The sequence below is a fragment of the Crassostrea angulata genome, chromosome 4 (genome assembly GCF_025612915.1).
Source record: "Crassostrea angulata isolate pt1a10 chromosome 4, ASM2561291v2, whole genome shotgun sequence".
In the NCBI taxonomy this organism is placed as follows: Eukaryota; Metazoa; Mollusca; class Bivalvia; order Ostreida; family Ostreidae; genus Magallana; species Magallana angulata.
Genome location: NC_069114.1, coordinates 37,204,552 through 37,225,414, shown reverse-complemented (window position 1 = coordinate 37,225,414; position 20,863 = coordinate 37,204,552). Strand labels below are relative to the sequence as shown.

Genomic DNA, 20,863 nt, shown 5'->3' with positions numbered 1-20,863 from the left:
CGAAAGGTAAGATTACATACAATAATATTTTGTCACTGTTGGTTTCAGGATGTTTATTCAAATGAGAGCAGATATGTGTCCAGCCGTAAACTACAACGTATCCAAGCTTTTTGACCGCATTAATTTAAGGATTTTGACTTTCTTAGCTGTTCTGTTGATGTACAATATTGGGTTTGTTGTGAATAAATGCCAACCTCCCACGAAAGGTAAGATTACTTACAATAATATTTTGTCACTCAGCATTTTATGCCGATCGTCTTTAGTTTTTTTATATTCTCCATCCATCAGCAAATACATTTTTCTTCACTTTTTAAAAGTGGGGGTAAAATCGTTATGAGTAACTCATCCCTGGATCTTTTAAAAAGTAAAAATGCAGTTCCAGTCCTTAGCTGACAATTTGTTTGTTTGACTGTACTTATATTTCATTGTAAAAATGAATCATTTTGTATATTGTTGCCTGTAATATGAACCTGGACATTTTGGGCTATTATTTCATTCATTATGTGTTATAATCATGATAATATTATTTTTTTAATGTATATGCCCCCTTAGGCCCCTTGATTGGTGAATAAATAAATATATGCAATATATGTAATGTAAGTGAATGACTTTATGACAAAATTTCTAAATCAAATTGCTTTCAGTGGATCGTGCATGCAGAGAAAGCTGATCGACTTACTAAGTGAACTTCAAGTGTATATACATGTATAAGTGTCTAAAGAAATGCTACTTGACACTTGATATTTAAGAAGTGTTATAGTCTTTTTCTTGAATATTGTAGATTTCCTTCATTTTACCAAGAACATAACAGACCTAGACCATGTCAGAGCTAGACAGTTTGTGTACTTGGACTGCTGTGCTTCCGGTTACGATACCATCACATGGTACTTTAAGAATAATAACACAAAGTACTCGTGGAAGGAATTTCCTTTCTTGTATCAGGAATGCGAACACAATGACGAATGTCCAACTTTGTTCTCAGAAAACCAGACTCTGCTGATTCTGAAGGCTACTGTCGGCTACGATAACGGCTCCTATATATGTGTTGCCCATAACTCCAGTTCTGGACAGAATATTTCACACTTGGAGGACCTATTAGTCGTTGGTATTGAATTTTGTCCATAGATTTCGCTTAAATTTGAAAAATGAAAAATAGTTTTTATATTAAAACTGTAAAAGGGTCATTAAATTATATGTGACATAAAAAGGGCAAAATAGTTGCATTTCAGCGTTATGCTCATTTAGGTTTTAAGATGAAATAATTAAATCATAACATGTATCGGATTTCGGTGGCACCTCTCTCGCATCAACCACAACAAGCACTGTTAGTATCTATCCTCTTTCTGCTCCAAGTGTGATTTGGCTACTTACTAATACGCCATTTGTATTTGTAGTTTATTTTTCCACGCTCTCCTTTAAATGATATGCTAAAATCTCAATTTTTGTGAGATTTTTGTGAAGTTCGTGCCAGAGCGAATCTCATTTCTGGATACTTTCAGTACCTAACACACGTTTAAATTGTTGTCCATCACATAATAAATCCAGAAATTTGAACACATTTCATACATTTTGACAAATTACACATTGGCAGCTCTATTTGATATGCTTCTGTTTACATATGTATACAGTTTATGACACATACTTGATAGATTGTGTTGAACGGCTTAAACCTGAGCCCATTCCTCCCAGTGACGTCATCACCAACATTGGACAGAATGCCACGTTCCACTGCGCTGCCGACTTTGGCTGCAAGTCAAGTTTCACACGAGATGTCAGTTGGTACATAGGCACTGTGGAAGTCCAGGATGTTAGTACACGGTACATCGTGACTGAAGAAAATAGGTATTTACATGAAATCTTTCCAGCCTTTGTACACTTATTTCTTTTAATGAGGAATAAAGTTGTTAATTTGTATTGCTGTGTCATGAATTGAATGTTTTCATTCCATTATGAGATTTAAGATAAGTTGGGGGGGGGGGGGGGGGGTCCAAAGAAGAAATTTAGTAAATGAATGAAAATGAGTGTGATAAACACAACTTGATGGTTTGCTGAATTTTTGCACAAAGGACCATAACAGACATTAAACTAGTATTACTTTGTACTTTCTTTTTGCTCGAGCAATTCTACTCAAAGCAATGCATGTATCCGAAATTCACAAAATGAAATATACCTTAATTTCAACATAATGTAGTAGAAACTGGTAAAAAAAAATTGATAAAAAATATATTTATTGATGTTTTGTGAGTTAACACTTTGAATCACCTACTTTCGACAAATATTGTTCACATCATGACTGATGCAAATTTTCCTGAATCACGTTTACATTTTCAGAGATTACAGTCCTGTAGTGCAAGCCAATCTGACAGTTTTGAATGTTCAGCAGTCGGATTTTGATGTAACGTTCTCCTGTTGGGTTTCCTCTGATTTTGACATAGATACACCAAAGTTTTCTGTAAAACTTAGACAAGAAGGTAGGGGGCTAAAATTTAATGAAAACAATTGCAAAGTACTGTACAATTAGATATAAATTTATATGAGACTGAAAAAAAAATTATAGAATTACTTTTAACCGGGAGACGTACCAAGTCTGTTGAGTATATGATCTATGATACTTTACTAAAAGGCATGGTTATACCATTCACAGCTTTACTCTAGACTGGCTATTTTTTAAGTTAATTGAACTGCATATGTTAGAATGAAACATCGGTATTGAATAAAAACTCTTACATTGATGTAATGCAATTTCATATAAATTCAGACTATTGGCTAAAAACTGTGGCAATATTGTTGTTAGCACAAATACTTAGTCTTATGATTTTAATATTTATAAAATTAACATTTTTTTTTTAATTTGTTTCAGTTTTTAATGTGATAAACATCAAAGTGATTATTATTGTACCATGTGTGGTTGTTATTTTGTTTATAATTACGGGTACGACGACAAAGTTATATGGTCCACACATAAACTTTTATTGTAAATCTCGAGGCCTCTTTGGCGGTTTGCCTAAAATGAGTAAGTATGTAAAATATATATAAAATAAATAAAGTAGTTATGAATCATGCATTTTTAATATAAACCCCGATATAGATGAATTTTGAATGAGTTTTTATTAATTTTTAGTCACTGTGAAACAGGATTTTTTCCACATTTTTGCAAATTTAACATGTTTTACAACTTTTTAAGTTTCCCATCTTTTGATGTTCTTGTCTCTGTTGACTTAACAAAATGATAAGTATAACACATTTATCACGATGTACTCATGTTCATTTTCTATTCTACTTTAGTAGTTTGTAAAGGATTTTATTATTTAAAAATAAAAAACTGTTTTTAAAAAAAGCAAAATACATACACGTACTAGAATGCCCGTTACCATTAGGACATTCCGTTAAAATTAGTGCTTAAGCACCTTCTGTAAACTTGCATTGATTATATTTTACTTCCTGTATCAGGCAATAATCATCGGTACCATGCCCTTGTGGTCCATGATGATAGTAGGAATGAGGACAACGACATTGCAGACCAAATCACAAGTACACTGGAGAAGGAGGGATACAAGATTTGTAACCGGATAGAGGGCTCCGGTAAAGGTAGGTTCATGTAGGTCAATGTAGGATAAGTAAAATTATATTTAAATTTTTTTAACGGTAGATATGATGGGTAATTTGTCGACCATTTATCTTCCTTGAATATTCTATTCCATAACTGCCTTTCAAAATATCTAACAATTGACAACTCCATTTTAAATTTAAATATGATTACACTTTAGGAGTGTTCTCCCATTTTGGCGGGTACCTTGAACAGTCTGCCTCCGTAATCATCCTCGACATGGAGAGCGACTCTGACGACTCCAACACATTCAGAGTGTTCATTGAATCTAGTCTCAGAAACATGGCGGACTCACTAGTAGGGCTCACCGTCATCCAGAGAAAGGGGATGGAGAATTCAGTGATGGACTCGGTGGAATACAAAGGTCTTAAACGACTTCAATGGCCGGGATCCGAGAGCTCAGATCGACAACGACAGAAGTTTTATAAACAGCTTCAGCTGCGGCTACCAAAACCTGTTAAACTTGATGAAAAGACTCCCTTGCTACAAAGTGTGTAGGATGCTGGGTTGTGTTTTATCATTCTTCATTGTTAAGGACGTTGTTTACTCAGGGTTTGAGTTCTCTAATCCGGATTGTTATTAAGTTCAATGTCATTAGTAAAATTTGTTCTAAACACAAAAGGTATTTATGAAATGAATTATTATTGACATAAAACTCGATAGTTTTACTACATTATGGAATGAGGCTCAAAGAAAGTTTGACGTTTAGCAAAACAGAGGAAATTCGGACTAAATTTTTCAGATTTTGTTTTCCACTGAAATATTTTTGGTAGTACTATAATATTAAAAGTTAAGATTTTATTTGTTAGTCAACATAATTTTGCATATTTTCTGTTGGTTTTAACTCGCTTTTTCGTTATAATAATCGTATGGCACATACTAAAAAAAACATTCAGAAATGCTTAAAAATGATAAAAGACACCATATCTCAAAATTTTGATCATTGACCTCATATAAATTTTATGCCAGCAGAGAAAGGTCAGTATACTTAGTTTGATACTATAAATGTTTTAGTATTGTCAACATTCAGTTTTTTGTTAAATTTAATCAAAAAAGAGTAGGGACTTGAAAACTGATAGAGAAAATTTGGACTTGAATATCCATAAAAATTGTGAATATAAACTTAATGCTTTGCATCTATTTAATGTCACTGCCATTCATAAACTGTATTTCATTTGTTAAAGAGTTTGGCAATTTGTATTTTTTTCACAATTAAGAAAATCTCAATCATAGTGTAAAATAAAATTTTTAGGGATTTTTCTTAAATTTCCAAAAAATATTCAATGGCCATTAACTCAAAAAGTAGGTCATTGACCTACTTTTTTAAAAGTGAAGAATAACACGACCATGTAAGGTCTATGACACACAATAGTTGGTTTTTCATTATCATCAGTGGATTTTTTTTTCATTCTGAGTAAAAGTCATCTTTAATGCGGTATACATTATTGGTTTTTTTTTAAATTATTACAAACACAGGATTGCTCATTATTAGTGGGCTTTTATATTTTTAACTGAAATATAACAAGAGGCCCATGGGCCACATCGCTCACCTGAGGAACAATAGGTATGATAAAATCAGCTTAATGGAGTCATAATACAAACTATCTGGACAATGTATAATAATACATGTAGATCCTGTATAATTAAAAACCCTTTTTTTCCTTTGAATATTCTTATGTTTATAATCATTAGTCCCTTTTCTAACAGGATGATTTTATAGTCATATCATATGTTGAGTATTGCAGTTCTCAAAAAGATCCTTAACAATATAATTTATATAAGGGATATAAACGTACATCAAACTCTGAACCTTCTCGGGAGGCCAATAGTCCTGGGGCCAAAGTCTTAACAATTATGAAGAATCATCTGGCTGATTAGTTTCTGAGAAGATTTTTTTAAAGATTTACCCTATATATTCCTTTGTTAAACTTTGACCCTCCCATTGTGGCCCCACCCTACCCCTGGGGATCATGATTTTCACAACTTTGAATCTACACTACCTGAGGATGCTTTCACACAAGTGTCCGCTTTCCTGGCTGATTAGTTTCTGAGAAGAAGATTTTTTGAGATTAACTCTGTGTATTCCTATGTAAAACATCGACCTCCCATTGTGGCCCCACCCTACCTCCGGGGGTCATGATTTTCACAAATTTGAATTAACACTACCTGAGGATGCTTCCACACAAGTTTCAGCTTTCCTTGCCGATTAGTTTCTGAGAAGCAGATTTTTAAAGATTTACTCTATATATTCCTATGTAAAACTTCGACCCCCCCCCCCCATTGTGGCCCCATTCTACCCCAAGGGGTTATTATTTTAACAACTTTGAATCAACACTGCCTGAGGATGCTTCCGAACAAGTTTCAGCATTGCCGGCTGATTAGTTTCTGAGAAGAAGTTTTTTAAAGATGTTAAACTTCGATCCCCCATTGTGGCCCCACCCTACCCCCGGGGGTCATGATTTTCACAACTTTAAATTTACACTACCTGAGAATGCATCCACACAAGTGTCAGCTTTCCTGGCTGATTAGTTTCTGAGAAGCAGATTTTTAAAGATTTACTCTATATATTCCTATGTAAAACTTCGACCCACCATTGTGGCCCCACCGTACCCCTGGGGTAATAATTATCACAACTTTGAATCTACACTACCTGACGATCCTTCCACACAAGTGTCAGCTTTCCTGGCCGATTAGTTTCTGAGAAGAAGATTTTTTAAGATTTACTTTATATATTCATGTTAAAGTTCGACCCCCATTGTGGCCCGACTCTACCCCCGGGGGTCTTAATATTCACAACTTTGAATCTAGTCTACCTGAGGATGCTTCCACACAAGTGTCAGCTTTCCTTGCCGATTAGTTTCTGAGAAGAAGATTTTTAAAGATTTACTCTATATATTCCTATGTAAAACTTCGATCCTTCATTGTGGCCTCATCCTACCTCCGGGGGTCATAAATTTCACAAATTTGTATCTACATTACCTGATGATGCTTTCACACAAGTTTCAGCTTTCCTGGCTGATTAGATTCTGAGAAGAAGATTTTTAAAAATTTACTCTATATATTCCTATGTTAAACTTCGACCCCCCATTGTGGCCCACCCTCAGGTGAGCTAAAAAGGTGTTAAGTTTACAATACAATAAGTTGTTAAAGTTGGTTTCTGGAAGAACAGACTTTGAAATTTTTCTTAATAAATATTGACATTTTTTTTACTTTTTTAATCTTTAGTTTTTAAGATCTGTGTACAAACATAGAATTGTGAGCAAATCTATGTATCTTGCTTATAATTCGAAGTTTAACACTCAAATATGGTTAGTAAATAGAAATTGTAAACAATTAAACACAAGAAACATGCACTACATGTATAACAAATAAAGAACACAATTTATTTTTTCGAAATGAATCATATATATGATACATGTATATACCTACATATTTCCGTCAGCGATATCAAACTCTATTTAAACTGAATAAACTCGAGAAAATGCCGAGCATCTCAACAAAACCTATTGCATTAATTTAATCTTCCATTACGCAAAAGATAATGCCGAATTACCGATAGAATGAATTGTATTTCAGTACCCCTACATCAGATTTTGCTTAATTTGCGCAGGAAAACAGTTAACTGTTTGCTTTACCGAAGTCTCTGTTTGATTTGATACGTAAAAATCACGAAATACAGACGATAGTTTCCAGGTTACAAAGCATAAATAATGAAAACGAAACGAAAATCAGAACAAGCTAACACCAACGTCATGTGTGAAAACTGTCAACGCATTGAAATATTTAGCCTCAATTTACTTCACAAAATCGGCACTAATATATTTTGCATGTTTCAAAATTTCCCTTCATACGCGAACTGTTGCACAACAAGCAATTTCATCATAGTCCGATCGACCCTTTTTCGTATAATGTCATCAGTCTGGGCGGACTCCGAAAACGGAGTAAACGGAAATGATTTCTCAAAAGAAAAAATACTCCGAAAAAGGAGTTCGGCGCATGCGCAGTTAATCAAAATATCCCATTTTTACGTGAAAACAGGGCACTCAGGAAAATTGATCGTGCAAAGCGGATTATTCATATGCAGGTCTGAAAATACGTTTAAATGCTTTATAAGACATGTTTCAACAGAATGTATTTGGCAAAAATATACTTTCGTTGGGCAAATCAAATTTTATTTGTTGTCAAAGTTGGTCAATTCTGTTTCCGATGACGAAGCCAATAAAGTGAATTAATTAATGTTTTTTCCATGATTTCACTATTATTAAAGATAATTTATGTGCTAGGGTGTGAAATACACTATTACTGTTAGTTTTTTTTTTATCCCGTTTGTAGTCATTACACCGTTCTTTTGATCACGCGCTGACTCGCCAAGTCGGCACTTCTTAAAACCTTGTATACATCGTAATTTTGTCGTATTTTAAAAAAAACATCATCTATATTAAAGGCTTGAATACTTCCATTAGTGCAACATTTAATTTTCAATTTCCATACTTCCAAGTCTTAATTTGAAGTCTGATTTTCTTATCTTATAACTCCTGGTCGACCACGTATGAGTTTTAATATATGTATGTATTTTTCCTGTTGTTTACCGAAACATTTCCACATTTTTTTCTGGTATAATTTTATGATTAATCATTTCTGAGTCGTTTCCATATTTTTTTTCACGTTTCTGAAGGATTTTAATCTATTTTTCAATCACGTTTTTACGGGAAAGGGAGGCAACTCTCCATTATTTACATTAGCTACAAAACGGAAGTTGAGAAAATCGCAATGCATGACGGTGCCAAATACTCCGTTTTCGGAGTTTACTCCTTTTTCGGAGTCCGCCCAGACTGGTCATGGCTGCTTGAAACAAAGAACCTCGTTTTAGAAGTATGGAATAATTTTACCGCATGCCGAACCCGAAGCTATTAAACTGATTGAAACGCGCCTTTCCTTTATTATTATTTTCGTAATAACTCAAATTTGAAACAGAATTACACCTTAATTTTTGCAATTTATATTTTCCTTCCCATAAGGATAATTTATGCTAAACTGCGTTGAATTTGCATCGGTAGTTCCTGAGAAGAAGATTTTTAAAAATGCACCCCCCTTTTTCTACAGTTTCAAGGTTTTCTCCGCTTTGAATGCAGATCGGACTTTTATTTCTGCAATTTATATTCGCCCTCCCATAAGGATGCTTTGTGCCAAATTTGGTTGAAATTGGATAAGCGGTTTTAGAGAAGAAGTTCAAAATGTAAAAAGTTTACAGACGGACAGACGGACGGACGGACGGACGGACAGACGGACAGACGGACGACGGACAAAATGTGATCAGAATAGCTCACTTGAGCTTTCAGCTCAGGTGAGCTAATAATAATTGTCAAAGCTACTTCCATGGTCACGTGTGATACTAGTGAGTCTCCTGAATTCATATCAAAGTGTGAATCATTTTTAAAAAATAAAGTGTTATCATGTACTAGTAGTTGGATTGTCCCAAAGGCACTTGACCTTAAAATGTCTTTTTATAGGCATTTAATTTCCCGTGTTATAATAAAAGTTTTTAATATAATACATGTTTTAGGAAAAATCTATTACGATCTATTTTTTTTAAAAATGCGTTTTAATGCCTGTAGATTGGCATTTATTATACATGTACCGAATACCATTACCAATAAAGTGACAGAAATAAGGGCCGTTATGTTTTCACCAATCATTTAAGCACTGAATGCTTATTTCTAGATGCCGTCGGTCCTATAACACACCAAGGCGGTGCAGACAAATTGAATACCATGCGTTAGCACGGTATGTTATTTTGTCTGCCCTGCCTTGTTATGTGATAGGACCGACGGCATCCAGAAATAAGCATTAAATGCGTATACTCATATTGATATGGAATTAACGGGAAATGCTTTAGATATATTAAAAACATGTACATGGGTATAAAGTCACTAGTAAAATTAAATGGTATTGCTTCTAATTGTTTTGAATGTAATGTAGGTGTTAGACAAGGAGAAAACCTTTCCCCTTTCTTATTTTCTTTGTACATTAATGACTTTGAAAACTTTCTTTTGGAAAAAAATATTGTTGGTTTACAAAGCATTAGTAATGAAATCGAAAACGAGTTATTATTACATTTGAAACTACTTATTTTATTTTACGCTGACGATACCGTCATAATGGCGGAATCGACAGAAGACCTTCAAAACGCCCTCAACGAATTTTATAGTTATTGTACTCAATGGAAACTTAATGTCAATGTTAATAAAACAAAAATAATGGTTTTCTCCAAAGGTCCAACATCGAAAAAGCTTTTTTATAAAGGAGAAGTTATTGAAAATGTTAAAGAATTCAAATACCTGGGTATCGTTCTGTCAAGAACTGGTTCATTTATTAAAGCAAGAAATGTGTGAACAGGTTCAAAAGGCTATGTATGGTGTTATAAGAAAAATTAGAAATTTTAATTTACCAGTAAATTGTCAATTTGATTTGTTTGATAAGGTTGTTTTACCAGTTTTATTGTACGGCTGCGAAATTTGGGGCTTTGAAAATCTAGATATTATTGAACGTGTACATCTGAAATTTTTGAAAACAGTACTTAATTTAAGAAGCACAACACCGAATTTTATGATATATGGAGAAACAGGGCGCTACCCGTTGTATATTAATGTTTATACAAGAATAATTACATATTGGGGGAAAATGCTAATAAGCCCCGAGAACAAAATTGTATATACAGTGTACAGATATTTATTTTCAAAACATTTTAATAGCGATTGTAAAAGCCCATGGATTGATTGTATTCAAAGAATTTTGAACATGTGCGGGCTACAATATGTCTGGCAGAACCATAATTTTGTCAATATAGAATGGTTATCTGCTACTGTAAACCAAAGATTAAAAGACCAATTTATGCAAATATGGTCAAATGATATAAATTGTTCTTCCAGAGGTCAAGTGTATAAAATTTTAAAACCATATTTTGGCTTTGAGAAGTATCTTGATGTTTTACCTGTAAAACTAAGAAAAAAATTCATTAAATTTCGTACATCAAACCATCGTTTTCCTGTAGAGACAGGCAGATGGTATAACATTCCTTTGAATGAGAGGTTATGTTTTTTGTGTAATAAAGGTCTTATTGGAGATGAATTTCATTATATTTTAGAATGTTCGGCACTAGAAGAAATAAGGAAAAAATACATAAACACAAAATATTGGAAAAGACCAAATTTTTTTAAGTTTTCTGAACTCATGACTAATTGCAATTGTAAATCGCTAAGAAAATTATGTGTATTTATTTCAAAAATTTTTGATGCTGTCTGCTCCTCTAAGTTGTTTTCCTATTATGATCCTTTATACTAAAATCTAACATAAGTAGTGATTCTATAGTCTGCTCTTTTTTATTTATACTTTTTCCCTGTATGAAAATGTACCTGTTTGTCTGTACCTCTGACGATTTGTATTTGTATATATTATATATATATATGTTCCTTGTACCAAATTATTTGGTCTGAGTGAATAAACTGAACTTGAACTTGAACTTGAACTTGATATTTATTTTTTTGAATATTTTTATGCATCGTCGCTTTTGAGTTATTATATACGCTCTTAGTCAGAGATATGAAAGATACACCGAACAGCTATATAAACATGTTATTTGGTTTGCTTCAGCGATTAAAAATATAATGCCAGAAACTTTGTCGAGAAAAATTTTCATTTATAAACGAATAGATTTGATTTAACGATTACTTTCATAAGTACTTATGGAATTGGTTATGTATTTGAACGTTTCGTTTAATTTTACAATAATAAATACATTAAAAACGCATGATGCTGTTTAAAAATGTGCTCATGCGCCGTGAAAAGGCTTAGTGTATTTTACAAGAAATTGAACGTCGCAATTTCCAATGCAAACATAAGAGCAAATATGCACTGAATGTAAATATTATGGAAACAATTTTAAGATTATTAAGATAAAAAAATGAAAACAAAAGATAAATATATGCACAAGACTTGTCATAGATTATATAATCCTTCTTGCTCAAATATTACACAGTTGCTCCCCGGACCTCATAAAGGAAAAAAAAAACTTTATCAGTTTTTCTATTTAATCATGTATTAAATGAGTCACACGGTATCTTCAAATTTCTTATTTCAGATAATAAACATACTGGTTTTTAGATTATAATACACATTATTATTATTTATATAATAAATGATTAAGTTTAACTACATGTATATGTTTTTTTATGGAATGAAATTAATAAATGTAAGACTACGATTGTAAATTACAAAGAACAATAATCAGTTTGAACTTAACATGTAAACAGTACATTATCACACTGCATTGTAATGTGAACTTACAGAAACTTTAAAATTGAAATCTACGTTTTTTTATATCTAACAGTAAATATAACTGAATTCTATAAACGCTTTTGCATGCATTCATATATTTTTAAAATAAAAATTCTTAGCCAAGGGTAATTATATGATTCTAATATATACAATGTAACATAAAATGAGCTTGGTAGGTGGTGTACTGATATACAATTTAACAAAATCAATGGAACTCATATAGATATAACAAGTCCTGTTGCGTCTTTCACGATTATAATACTTAAAGCAATACGAGCTGTATTTTTTTAGAATTTTATTTTGCTGCAAAAACCTGCTAGTATGATGAGTCTGGATGTAAATACTCTTATGATAAATAAGATTTGAAAAAAAATCATTAATCTTCGTCAGAAGAAATATTTCTCTTCTAAGGAATATATACGAGATCAATTTTTGTACAGGGCGACAATAATTCAATTTTGCTTCATTTAAGGCTTCTTTACGGCTTTTCCAATAAAAATATGGCTAACAAAACTTTAAAAACCATGTTTTTTTGTCATTTTAGTAGAAAATAACATTTTTCGTAAAAAAAAAATCAGCATGAAAATTGCAGTTCATATTGCTTTAAGTTACAAATACAAACACAGATATTATGATTGCATGTAAGCACCGGTAGTTATTCAAGATTCTTCATCCAATAATAATAAAAAAAACTTTTTATGTTCAAGTAAATTCACGTTAAAAAAAAATATAAGTATACTGGTAATTATATAATATGGAAAAAAGTAGATTTAATATTTACTAGAAAGCAAGCTGATATAACACTCTACAAAGGAAATGAAGCATAATATGATCATAATCCAATAACAATTTTTATAATCATGTGTCTTCATAATTAACCCGTGATTAACTTGTAAAAACCAAGCCATCGTAAATTATAATAAACAAAAAAATCGATACACTTGATTGAGGTTATATATACTAGTATACGAGACGCTGGCTATAAGGTAATCATTCATTAAGACATTGTTAACTCAGATATACGCTTATTATATCTCTTTCAAAAATTATATAACTATTCTTATCATATATAATCAGATGAAAGTATAAGAGTTTATTGATATACACATTAAGATTTTATAATAAAAACAAGTGGTTGCTAATTATATAACCATTGAGATCACAGTGTAAAAATTAAAGATTTTGAACAACATGATAAATAAATCAACCAAATGTAGAACATGCATCATTAAATGCCGACATTATCGTACAGAATCTTAGAAGTTCACGACTTTGCCTGTTTTGTAGGACTCCACGGCTTTTACTGTTATTTTACTTACCAGTAAACATTCTTCTTTGGTGACGAGAGGTTGTACATCTCCTAAAGAAATGAATACAGGTGATGTGTTATAAAGATACTTAGAAAATTTGGTTTGATCGAAATGACAAAACAGAACACTACAAAACCTAGTACTAATATTAAACTTGTTGTTTCCAATCCGAGAACGGTAGATTGAGAAAAAATCCGCAATTATTAATTTTCACCGGCAAGTAGTGCATGGTTTTAATGCGGAAGTGAAACATGTAGAGAACGCTGACGAATCATTCTGATATTTATCACACGTGTATAATACTTTTGGTCAATAGTACAGAGGCTTTTTTAATCAAGGTACTTTAAATACCTGATAGGCAGCTGTAGAAATGGGCTAGGGCCAACTCGAAGGCCTTCTCAAACCTCTGAGGAAAGGAATAGTGCAAAGGGGGGCTACTGGATCCTTGTAGATAATCCACAGAATATGAGGAACGTCTGGGATTATCTGCCATGGCCATTCCCTTGGTTCCAAACATCTACAAAATATGTAATACTAGTAACTTCTTGTGCTGGTTCTTTTTGACATGTTTTTTGAATGCGCATTAATTGCATATGTTTACAGGAATTACAATGTATAAGTTTTAATGGTACTTGTATACTCTTCTTGCTGTTGAACAAAATTAATCTGTAAAAAGAAACTGCTGCCGTAACAGTTAACTACATTTTTTTTTTAACCACGATAAAGGATTTATTCAATTTTTTTTTAGAAATACTAGTACTAATACCTGTATTCAAAATACATGTACACGTAAATAAAAGAAGGTAATAAAGCTGTAAGCATGTCGAACGCAGGGGACATATCAGCGACTTCCTTGAGGTAGCCTTACTTCTGTTCTGATATCATAGCCGTACACACATTCCCGGAACACATCTATGGTGGCCATCAGTCCGTCCTGAAACGTGAGGGCCACGACCCCAGCATCCGGTTCTCCGATTTTCTGCAGCGTCTCGTCCCGAATGTGGGTCATGACGAACACAGACTTGGGGGCGGCGCACGAGGTCAACCAGACCAGCATGTCGATGTCGTGAATGGCCATGTCAGAGATCAAATTACAGCCCTCCTGGTCTTTATGGAAGAAAAAAAAAATGCATAATTGCTAGAGAAGTTCAAGATTCATCGAATGGTTCAGGTGTTTTACATTATATGAATTTATTTTAGTTGAAATATCTTGCTAGTGAACGGACCATACATGTATATACGTGATTCTGAAATTTGAGATATTATAATTCCGTTGATGTTTCATAACAATAATTTGGTCTAATGTGGTGATAAGGAGCACAATTCTATGAAAAAATTGTGTTATATAATTTTTTTTATAACAGATGAAGGAAATCGGGTACCAATGTAGGCGTCTTCTTGACGTCTGACAAAAGAAATCAATCCTAATTTCCTACAGTCATCTAAAAAAACCGCTGTTTCAATATGTTCTACAATTATGTATTTGTATCCGAAATACTTTTCAGGCGATTTTATATGGAATTCCAAGATTAAGTTTCATTCATTACTTAATTCATAATTGAAGTAACCGTTATGTACTAGAACTAGATAAATTTCAATTAACCATGACAGCATCAATATACAGTCTATAATATAGAAAGTCATTTAATATATCTTGGCTTTAAGTATTTCCCCCATACGTGGCGGCTACCAGTTATTTAAAATCATGCAAACTTATTATGGACATTATCTTTTAATACTTGAATTTTTTAAAAAGTAAAAGTGAGGAACATAGATTGTGTCTTTACCGTTTTCTGAGAGACTGAAGGCTTTCTGAATGCATCCCTTAAATTTTGTTAGTCTTGGAAAAATCTCAGGAATTTATAACACATTTTCTTCATATTTCTTTGAAGCTGATAGCATATTGAGCAATTCTTGAACTGTGTTGTTAACCTGAAAATTATCTTCAATACACCTTTCCGATCAGAGTGGATCAAACGCTTACAGTTTATCCGGTACCGACTTCGGCGTGTTATAACGTTTATGCTTGTGCACCACTATTACCTGGCCTGCATGCACTATCTCAAAACAACTGCCGTATTGACCTTGAATTTTGTACTTTTATTATGAATCGTCCCAATTTTACGATTTACTCCTAATTCTATAAACAAATGACATTCCACTTCGTGCAAATCCAGTAATTAATGGAATGTATCAACAATGGCTAAATATGAAGCACAACAATGAATCACTTTACCAGTGTTGGACAGGAATTCGTAGGACGGTTTTGGATTATCCCGGGATGTTAGTCTCAATAATTGTAGGTCTCCCAAAGTCCCACTCTGTGCTGTTGCTTTCAGGCTAGCAAAAGCTGGGTCAAACCTCCTACAAGCGAACAAAGTATAATCGAGTCTGAATTTAACATGTAACAATTAAGTAAGTTGGAAAAAGAAGAACTGATAATATACTGAGTATTTGAAGATGCCACTGATTTTACCAGCAACAAAATACAGTACAATTGGCTATTTTATTGTTCTTGGGCTTTTTCAAATTATTGTTCTTTCTATTTATGAAAATTATTTTCAATTCGTCATAGTCGTGGGAGGAGGATGAGCCAGGAGAAGCCCAGATGGAAAGGAGCCATGAGGAGGAGCTATGAGGAGCAGGAGCAGCAGCAGCAAGAGGGGGAGAAGGAGCAAGAGGGGGAGGAGGAGCAAGAGGGGGAGGAGGAGCAAGAGGAGGAGCAGCAAGAGGAGGAGGAGCAAGAGGAGGAGGGGAAGAGCCAGGGGAGGAGGAGCAAGAGCAGGGGGGGGGGAGGAGAAGGCAATAGCTTATGTAGAATAATGTTAAGCCAATAGGCAGCCTATTGAGGAGGATGTTGAATTTGGTCATCACTTTGATTTAATATTTGCAACCTTTGAAATGAAGTCAGCAATACAGTTCCATAATTTTCAGCAGTTTCGTAGCAGGTTTTTATGTCTGTGAAGGATTCAGCTGTAGGCTTTTCCACCATCACAGATTTCCCTGCCAAACAGAGAACCTGTTAGATGCAAATTCACGTCACACAGTGAACATAATATGTAAATATATTTTCTTACAAACCTTCTTTCAAGCTATCGCATATAATTTCTGCATGTGTGCTTGTTGGACTGAATACAAAAACAGCATCAAGTCTGGAAAACGTTAAGTAGATCAATTATTAGCAAAATGATATGAGTCTTATTCTAATATAAGTGATGTCGTAAAATAGTGTACATTAAGTACATGTACTTGATGAAGTCAGGCCAAATGTTGTGGAGATTATTTTATCATAACAATATTGTTATCGAATGTTGTAACATTTGCTTATCGCATATTTATGATATATATATATATATATATATATATATATATATATATATATATATATATATATATATATATATATATATATATATATATATATATATATATATATATATATTCAAATTAAAACAATCTCAAAGTTCTTTATTTACTAGACAGTGCATCATTTACTTCATTGTCTGGAAAATTGATACATATAACTGAATTTCGTATGCTAACAGTATATTTAATGAAAAATTTCATGTGATCATATTCATGAACTACTTTTCATGTCTTAAACAATACTTTTTTCGCTAATAATTGATTGTGTTTTACGAAAAAACGCAAAACTTTTGCAAATAAACTGTTTATAATAGCAATAAAACGCAAACCTTTTGCAAAAAATTACAAAACCTCTTTATAGCTCACGTAAATAGTCATCGAGTTCATATTCCATTTTGTACTGTAATTAATTTTTACAGTCATGTTTATCAATATGAGTTAAGTATCAAAATAAATTAACATATCTCAAAAGCTCTCACTTTTTTTAACGAATTTTTTTACCGGTATACACCTTATTTGTGACAGTCTCGCGTTGAATCGAAAAAGTAATGCGTTAATTTGTGACGACTTTCGAAATACGCCACGTAAATAACCGAAAGAGTTTTTGTATGAGAATACAATCAACTCAACAATTATGAAAAAAAATGTCATCTTCGTAAAAATTTAATTAATGTAATTAAAGCTCCAATAACCCTTTATCAGCCAGAAGCGATTTCCTGTTCTTGAACGTGAGAAAGGGGATGTCGTGTAGGAAGAGTTGATCTTTCACTTTCTGGCTTTGTTGTTCATTCTCTTCAACAACCCAGTTAATGTTGTATCTTCTGTCTCGGAGGATGTTGGGAATATGGACCGAACTTGCAATGCGCCCCGCTCCGAACACACCAACATTCAGGCGGTGTTTCGTCTTGTTCTTTTCTACTACTGTAGAAAATGACAAGCGTTGACATTTCTGTAAAACATACAATATGATTTAGTTCACGCAGAGATGAGTTTGAATTTTATTGTCCCACTTTCTTCCAAGATTTTGCCTCTCTGGGCTTAAACTTAAAAACTTTCTATTGATTTAATCATCGATAACAGATATATACACTTGTCAGGAATCGAAACTTTACTCATGGTTCAATTAAACAATAAACTGCTTTCATTGGTGTTTCATGCGGGATATGAAGGTAGAGACATTGCACAAAAATACATTACCCACGTTAGCGGGTTATATAACTTTTTCCTGCAATGATTGCTATACTTTCATAACTCCCATGAATCATCAAAGAAAGAATTTTATTATCTATATGTATCTCTTTCTTTTAAGAAAATTAATGGATTAATCGTAAATAGTTAAAGTAAATAAATTATTGTTAATGTACGATAGTTAAAAGAAACAACCAAGTCGTCATATTCATGAGGTATATGAATTTGAGTCTGACAGGATCATGATCATTTCGTTCAGTCTGTGGTTCTTTCGACCGATCGATAATCTGGTTAGAATTTGATCGTGTAGATTTCAGCCCTGTCATTTTTTATAGAGGTATGAAATATAATCAATTTCCGTAAGAAATAGAGGAAATCACACTTGGTGAATGTAAATATTACATTACACATGCATATGTTCATTGTGGTTTCATATTGTGGTTCATTACAGTTCATTGTGGTTTCATATTGCGGTTCATTGCAGTTCATTGTGGTTTCATATTGTGGTTCATTGCAGTTCATTGTGGTTAAAAGACACGCCGCATAGGTATACAAATTCTAATTAAAAGAGGGATGGGCGGGTGAAGTCTTACAATAGTCCAAGGTCCTGAATGTGATATATATAAGAAAATTTCTTTCAGTGTTAGTGGGTAAATGGTCAATACTCAATCTTGTCAGATTTGCTTTAGGTTTTATAATGTCAATATCTGGTGCTCAATAACGATTATCCCAATTGTTGCTCAACATAATATTTTTATTATCAATTTTAATAGCCCTGGTACTTCAACAGTTTAAGGAATAATCCTTACAAAAATTTAGATTACTGGGAATCAAAATTTGTTCATGACAGAATTTTTATTCCCAATAATCTAATTTTTTGTAGAGGGCAATAATATAAATATACATGTAGTTAAGTGAGATAATGAAAAAGTGCAAACTAGACAGAACATGTGTTACATCAAAAGTTTGGAATCAAAGAGTTGTAAACTTAAATGTATAAAATATCTAAATTGTTACAGATTTTAATGTAACACATGTCAAACGCTTGACAACATTCATTAGTATATCGAATCAGCCAGACTGAAATATACGCGCCCCGTTTAAAGATTGGTCGAAACCTACCGCGACCTTAGAAAAATCACGGACTGCACGAAATAATCATGATGATGTCAGAAGACGATTTGGCTGTTTCTTTTAGCTAACGTACCCGTGTATATTATCAGTAATTTAGTGAAATTTACTTACTTTTTATAATCAGTTTATCAATTAGTGAAAAGAAAGATGTAAATATAAACAATGAAATGCTTTCTTTGATGATTCATGCGGATTATGAAGGTAGTGATCACTGCAGAAAAAAATAACATAACTCGCTAACGCGAGTTATGTATTTTTTCTGCAATGTCGCCACCTTCATATCCCGCATGAATCACCAAAGATTAAATATATGCTGAGCAGAGGCTTAAAAAAGTGTCCTAAATCTACCACCGTAAGACAGGCATAAAGGTGAATAGCCGATCTATATAGTTAAGTTTACCTAAAGCGGGTCGTCATATTATCTTGCAGGAGTCTCCACCTCTTTGTCTGTCTGTCTGTCTGTCTGTCTGTCTCTCTCTCTCTCTCTCTCTCTATCTCTCTCTCTCTCTCTCTCTCATTGAGAGAGTCTTTTTAAAGACCTTAACATATTTGTCGTAATGCACATTTGCAAACTACATTGGTCACTCATTCAGAGGAGTTTCCAAACCATGGCAGTCGTTTAAAGACAATGCACATGTACAAAAAAACAATACATGCAACAAAACATACACGTGCAGATTAACCAGTTAACGTCAATTAAATTATATGGTACTGCATGTTTGAAGTCAACGCACCTGTATTTGTCGACAGGAGAGTCTCAGCTCTGTATACCACTTCGGTAACCTGACGAGCATCAGTAGATCTTAGTAAAGACGGCCAGACCAACAAAGCACCTGAACAGACCAGAATAAACACGTGTGCGTCTATATTTTTATTGGCCTGTTTACATATTGGCGTTGGATGGAAGCACATCGGTGCTAAAATTGATTAGAAGTATATGGAAAAGTTCACCTGAGAATCACGTGACCAAAAAATAGAAAAATAAGTTTTGATGAAACAAATGAAGGAATGTTGAATATTTGATTGTGTGTTTCTTTCTAATGAATGCATACATGTACTTGATATATTTCTTTCCATTTTTTATTATTTAGAATATGTATGTATATCTGCCAGGGAAAAAATACTCAGGTACATGTATTTGAAAAAATCAATAAAATGTTTTTAAAAAGGTAACGTATCATATGCTTAATTAACTTTAATGTTCCTGTAGGCCTAATAAGAAAAAAAATATTTTTTAACAAGAGTAACTGTTCAAAGATAACGTTATAAAGGTTAATTTGTACGTTACTAAGTACAGGGGTCAAAATATAGAACACAGATCGACCTAGTTGAATGTAATATCAAACACAGGCCCGATAACCAAAGTAAATTCCTATCTTTAAAGATATGCTGGGGCAACTTATATATTTTCAACTATAACTGCACTCTATTTTTGATATTGGGATCATTTTAAATGTGTTAATCAGTCGAAATATGGTGTCATTGATTTACTTAAGTTTGGCTTTTTTTTTTTAATTCCCCTATATATTTCAAACAAGACTTATTTTCAAAAGTTTGTCTGGCGTTATTTATGTCAGATTTTAAAGAGATTTGTATTGATTTAAGCAGATCATCCAATTTGCACTTTTTGACATACTTTAAAATACATGTACTTCTTTGACTACGCATTAGTAAATTTTAATATTTTAAACACAAACTAAAATATTTTGAAATAGCTTTACTTAAAATATCCTTTGCAATAGGCAAGCCAAAAAAATCTTTCTTTGGATTGCTTATATCAATTCTCGTGAACGGAGGGTTAGCAAGTTATCTAAATATGAATGATGCCAAAAATCTAAAGATCGAAATTCTGAATTTCTGAATCCAGATCTTTTCAAAATCAGTCAAGGGATTACTCTTTGACCATTCTTTTAAAAAATGTGGT

At 32.9% G+C, this 20,863-nt stretch overlaps 2 protein-coding genes across 3 annotated transcripts; one reads left to right on the top strand and one right to left on the bottom strand.

Annotated features, from left to right (window-relative positions):
• The first annotated feature begins 42 nt into the window (after positions 1–42).
• On the top strand, positions 43–5,123 carry LOC128182353 (uncharacterized). 2 transcript variants are annotated; one of them, XM_052850945.1, is made up of 7 exons: positions 43–206; positions 782–1,105; positions 1,650–1,842; positions 2,332–2,471; positions 2,861–3,013; positions 3,451–3,588; positions 3,768–5,123. In XM_052850945.1, the coding sequence occupies exons 1-7, from the start codon at positions 50–52 to the stop codon at positions 4,103–4,105; spliced, it is 1,443 nt and encodes a 480-aa protein (XP_052706905.1). In that variant the 5' UTR covers positions 43–49; the 3' UTR covers positions 4,106–5,123. The 2 variants fall into 2 exon arrangements, with proteins under 2 accessions (XP_052706905.1, XP_052706906.1); XM_052850946.1 differs by lacking the exon at positions 43–206 and having other exon boundaries at positions 821–884; positions 983–1,105.
• Positions 5,124–11,840: 6,717 nt separating this feature from the next.
• On the bottom strand, positions 11,841–20,120 carry LOC128181840 (uncharacterized oxidoreductase YrbE-like). The gene is made up of 8 exons (XM_052850382.1): positions 19,674–20,120; positions 17,310–17,566; positions 16,333–16,403; positions 16,146–16,254; positions 15,488–15,615; positions 14,120–14,358; positions 13,603–13,768; positions 11,841–13,301 (listed from the first exon to the last, which is right to left on the bottom strand). Exons 1-8 carry the CDS (start codon positions 19,731–19,733, stop codon positions 13,198–13,200), a joined length of 1,134 nt encoding a protein of 377 aa, XP_052706342.1. The 5' UTR covers positions 19,734–20,120; the 3' UTR covers positions 11,841–13,197.
• Between the last annotated feature and the right edge of the window lie 743 nt (positions 20,121–20,863).

Bases quoted from the DNA above. Each gene is read 5' to 3' on its own strand.
- LOC128182353 (XM_052850945.1), top strand. From the start codon at position 50: ATGTTTATTCAAATGAGAGCAGATATGTGTCCAGCCGTAAACTACAAC. The intron at 1,106-1,649 runs GTATTGAATTTT...CATACTTGATAG, and splicing joins GGAGGACCTATTAGTCGTTG to ATTGTGTTGAACGGCTTAAA. The intron at 3,014-3,450 runs GTAAGTATGTAA...TTCCTGTATCAG, and splicing joins TGGCGGTTTGCCTAAAATGA to GCAATAATCATCGGTACCAT.
- LOC128181840 (XM_052850382.1), bottom strand. From the start codon at position 19,733: ATGCTCGTCAGGTTACCGAAGTGGTATACAGAGCTGAGACTCTCCTGT. The intron at 16,404-17,309 runs GTTATTGGAGCT...AACGTTTTCCAG, and splicing joins TCGCTTCTGGCTGATAAAGG to ACTTGATGCTGTTTTTGTAT. The intron at 15,616-16,145 runs GTTGCAAATATT...GTTCGCTTGTAG, and splicing joins TTGCTGACTTCATTTCAAAG to GAGGTTTGACCCAGCTTTTG.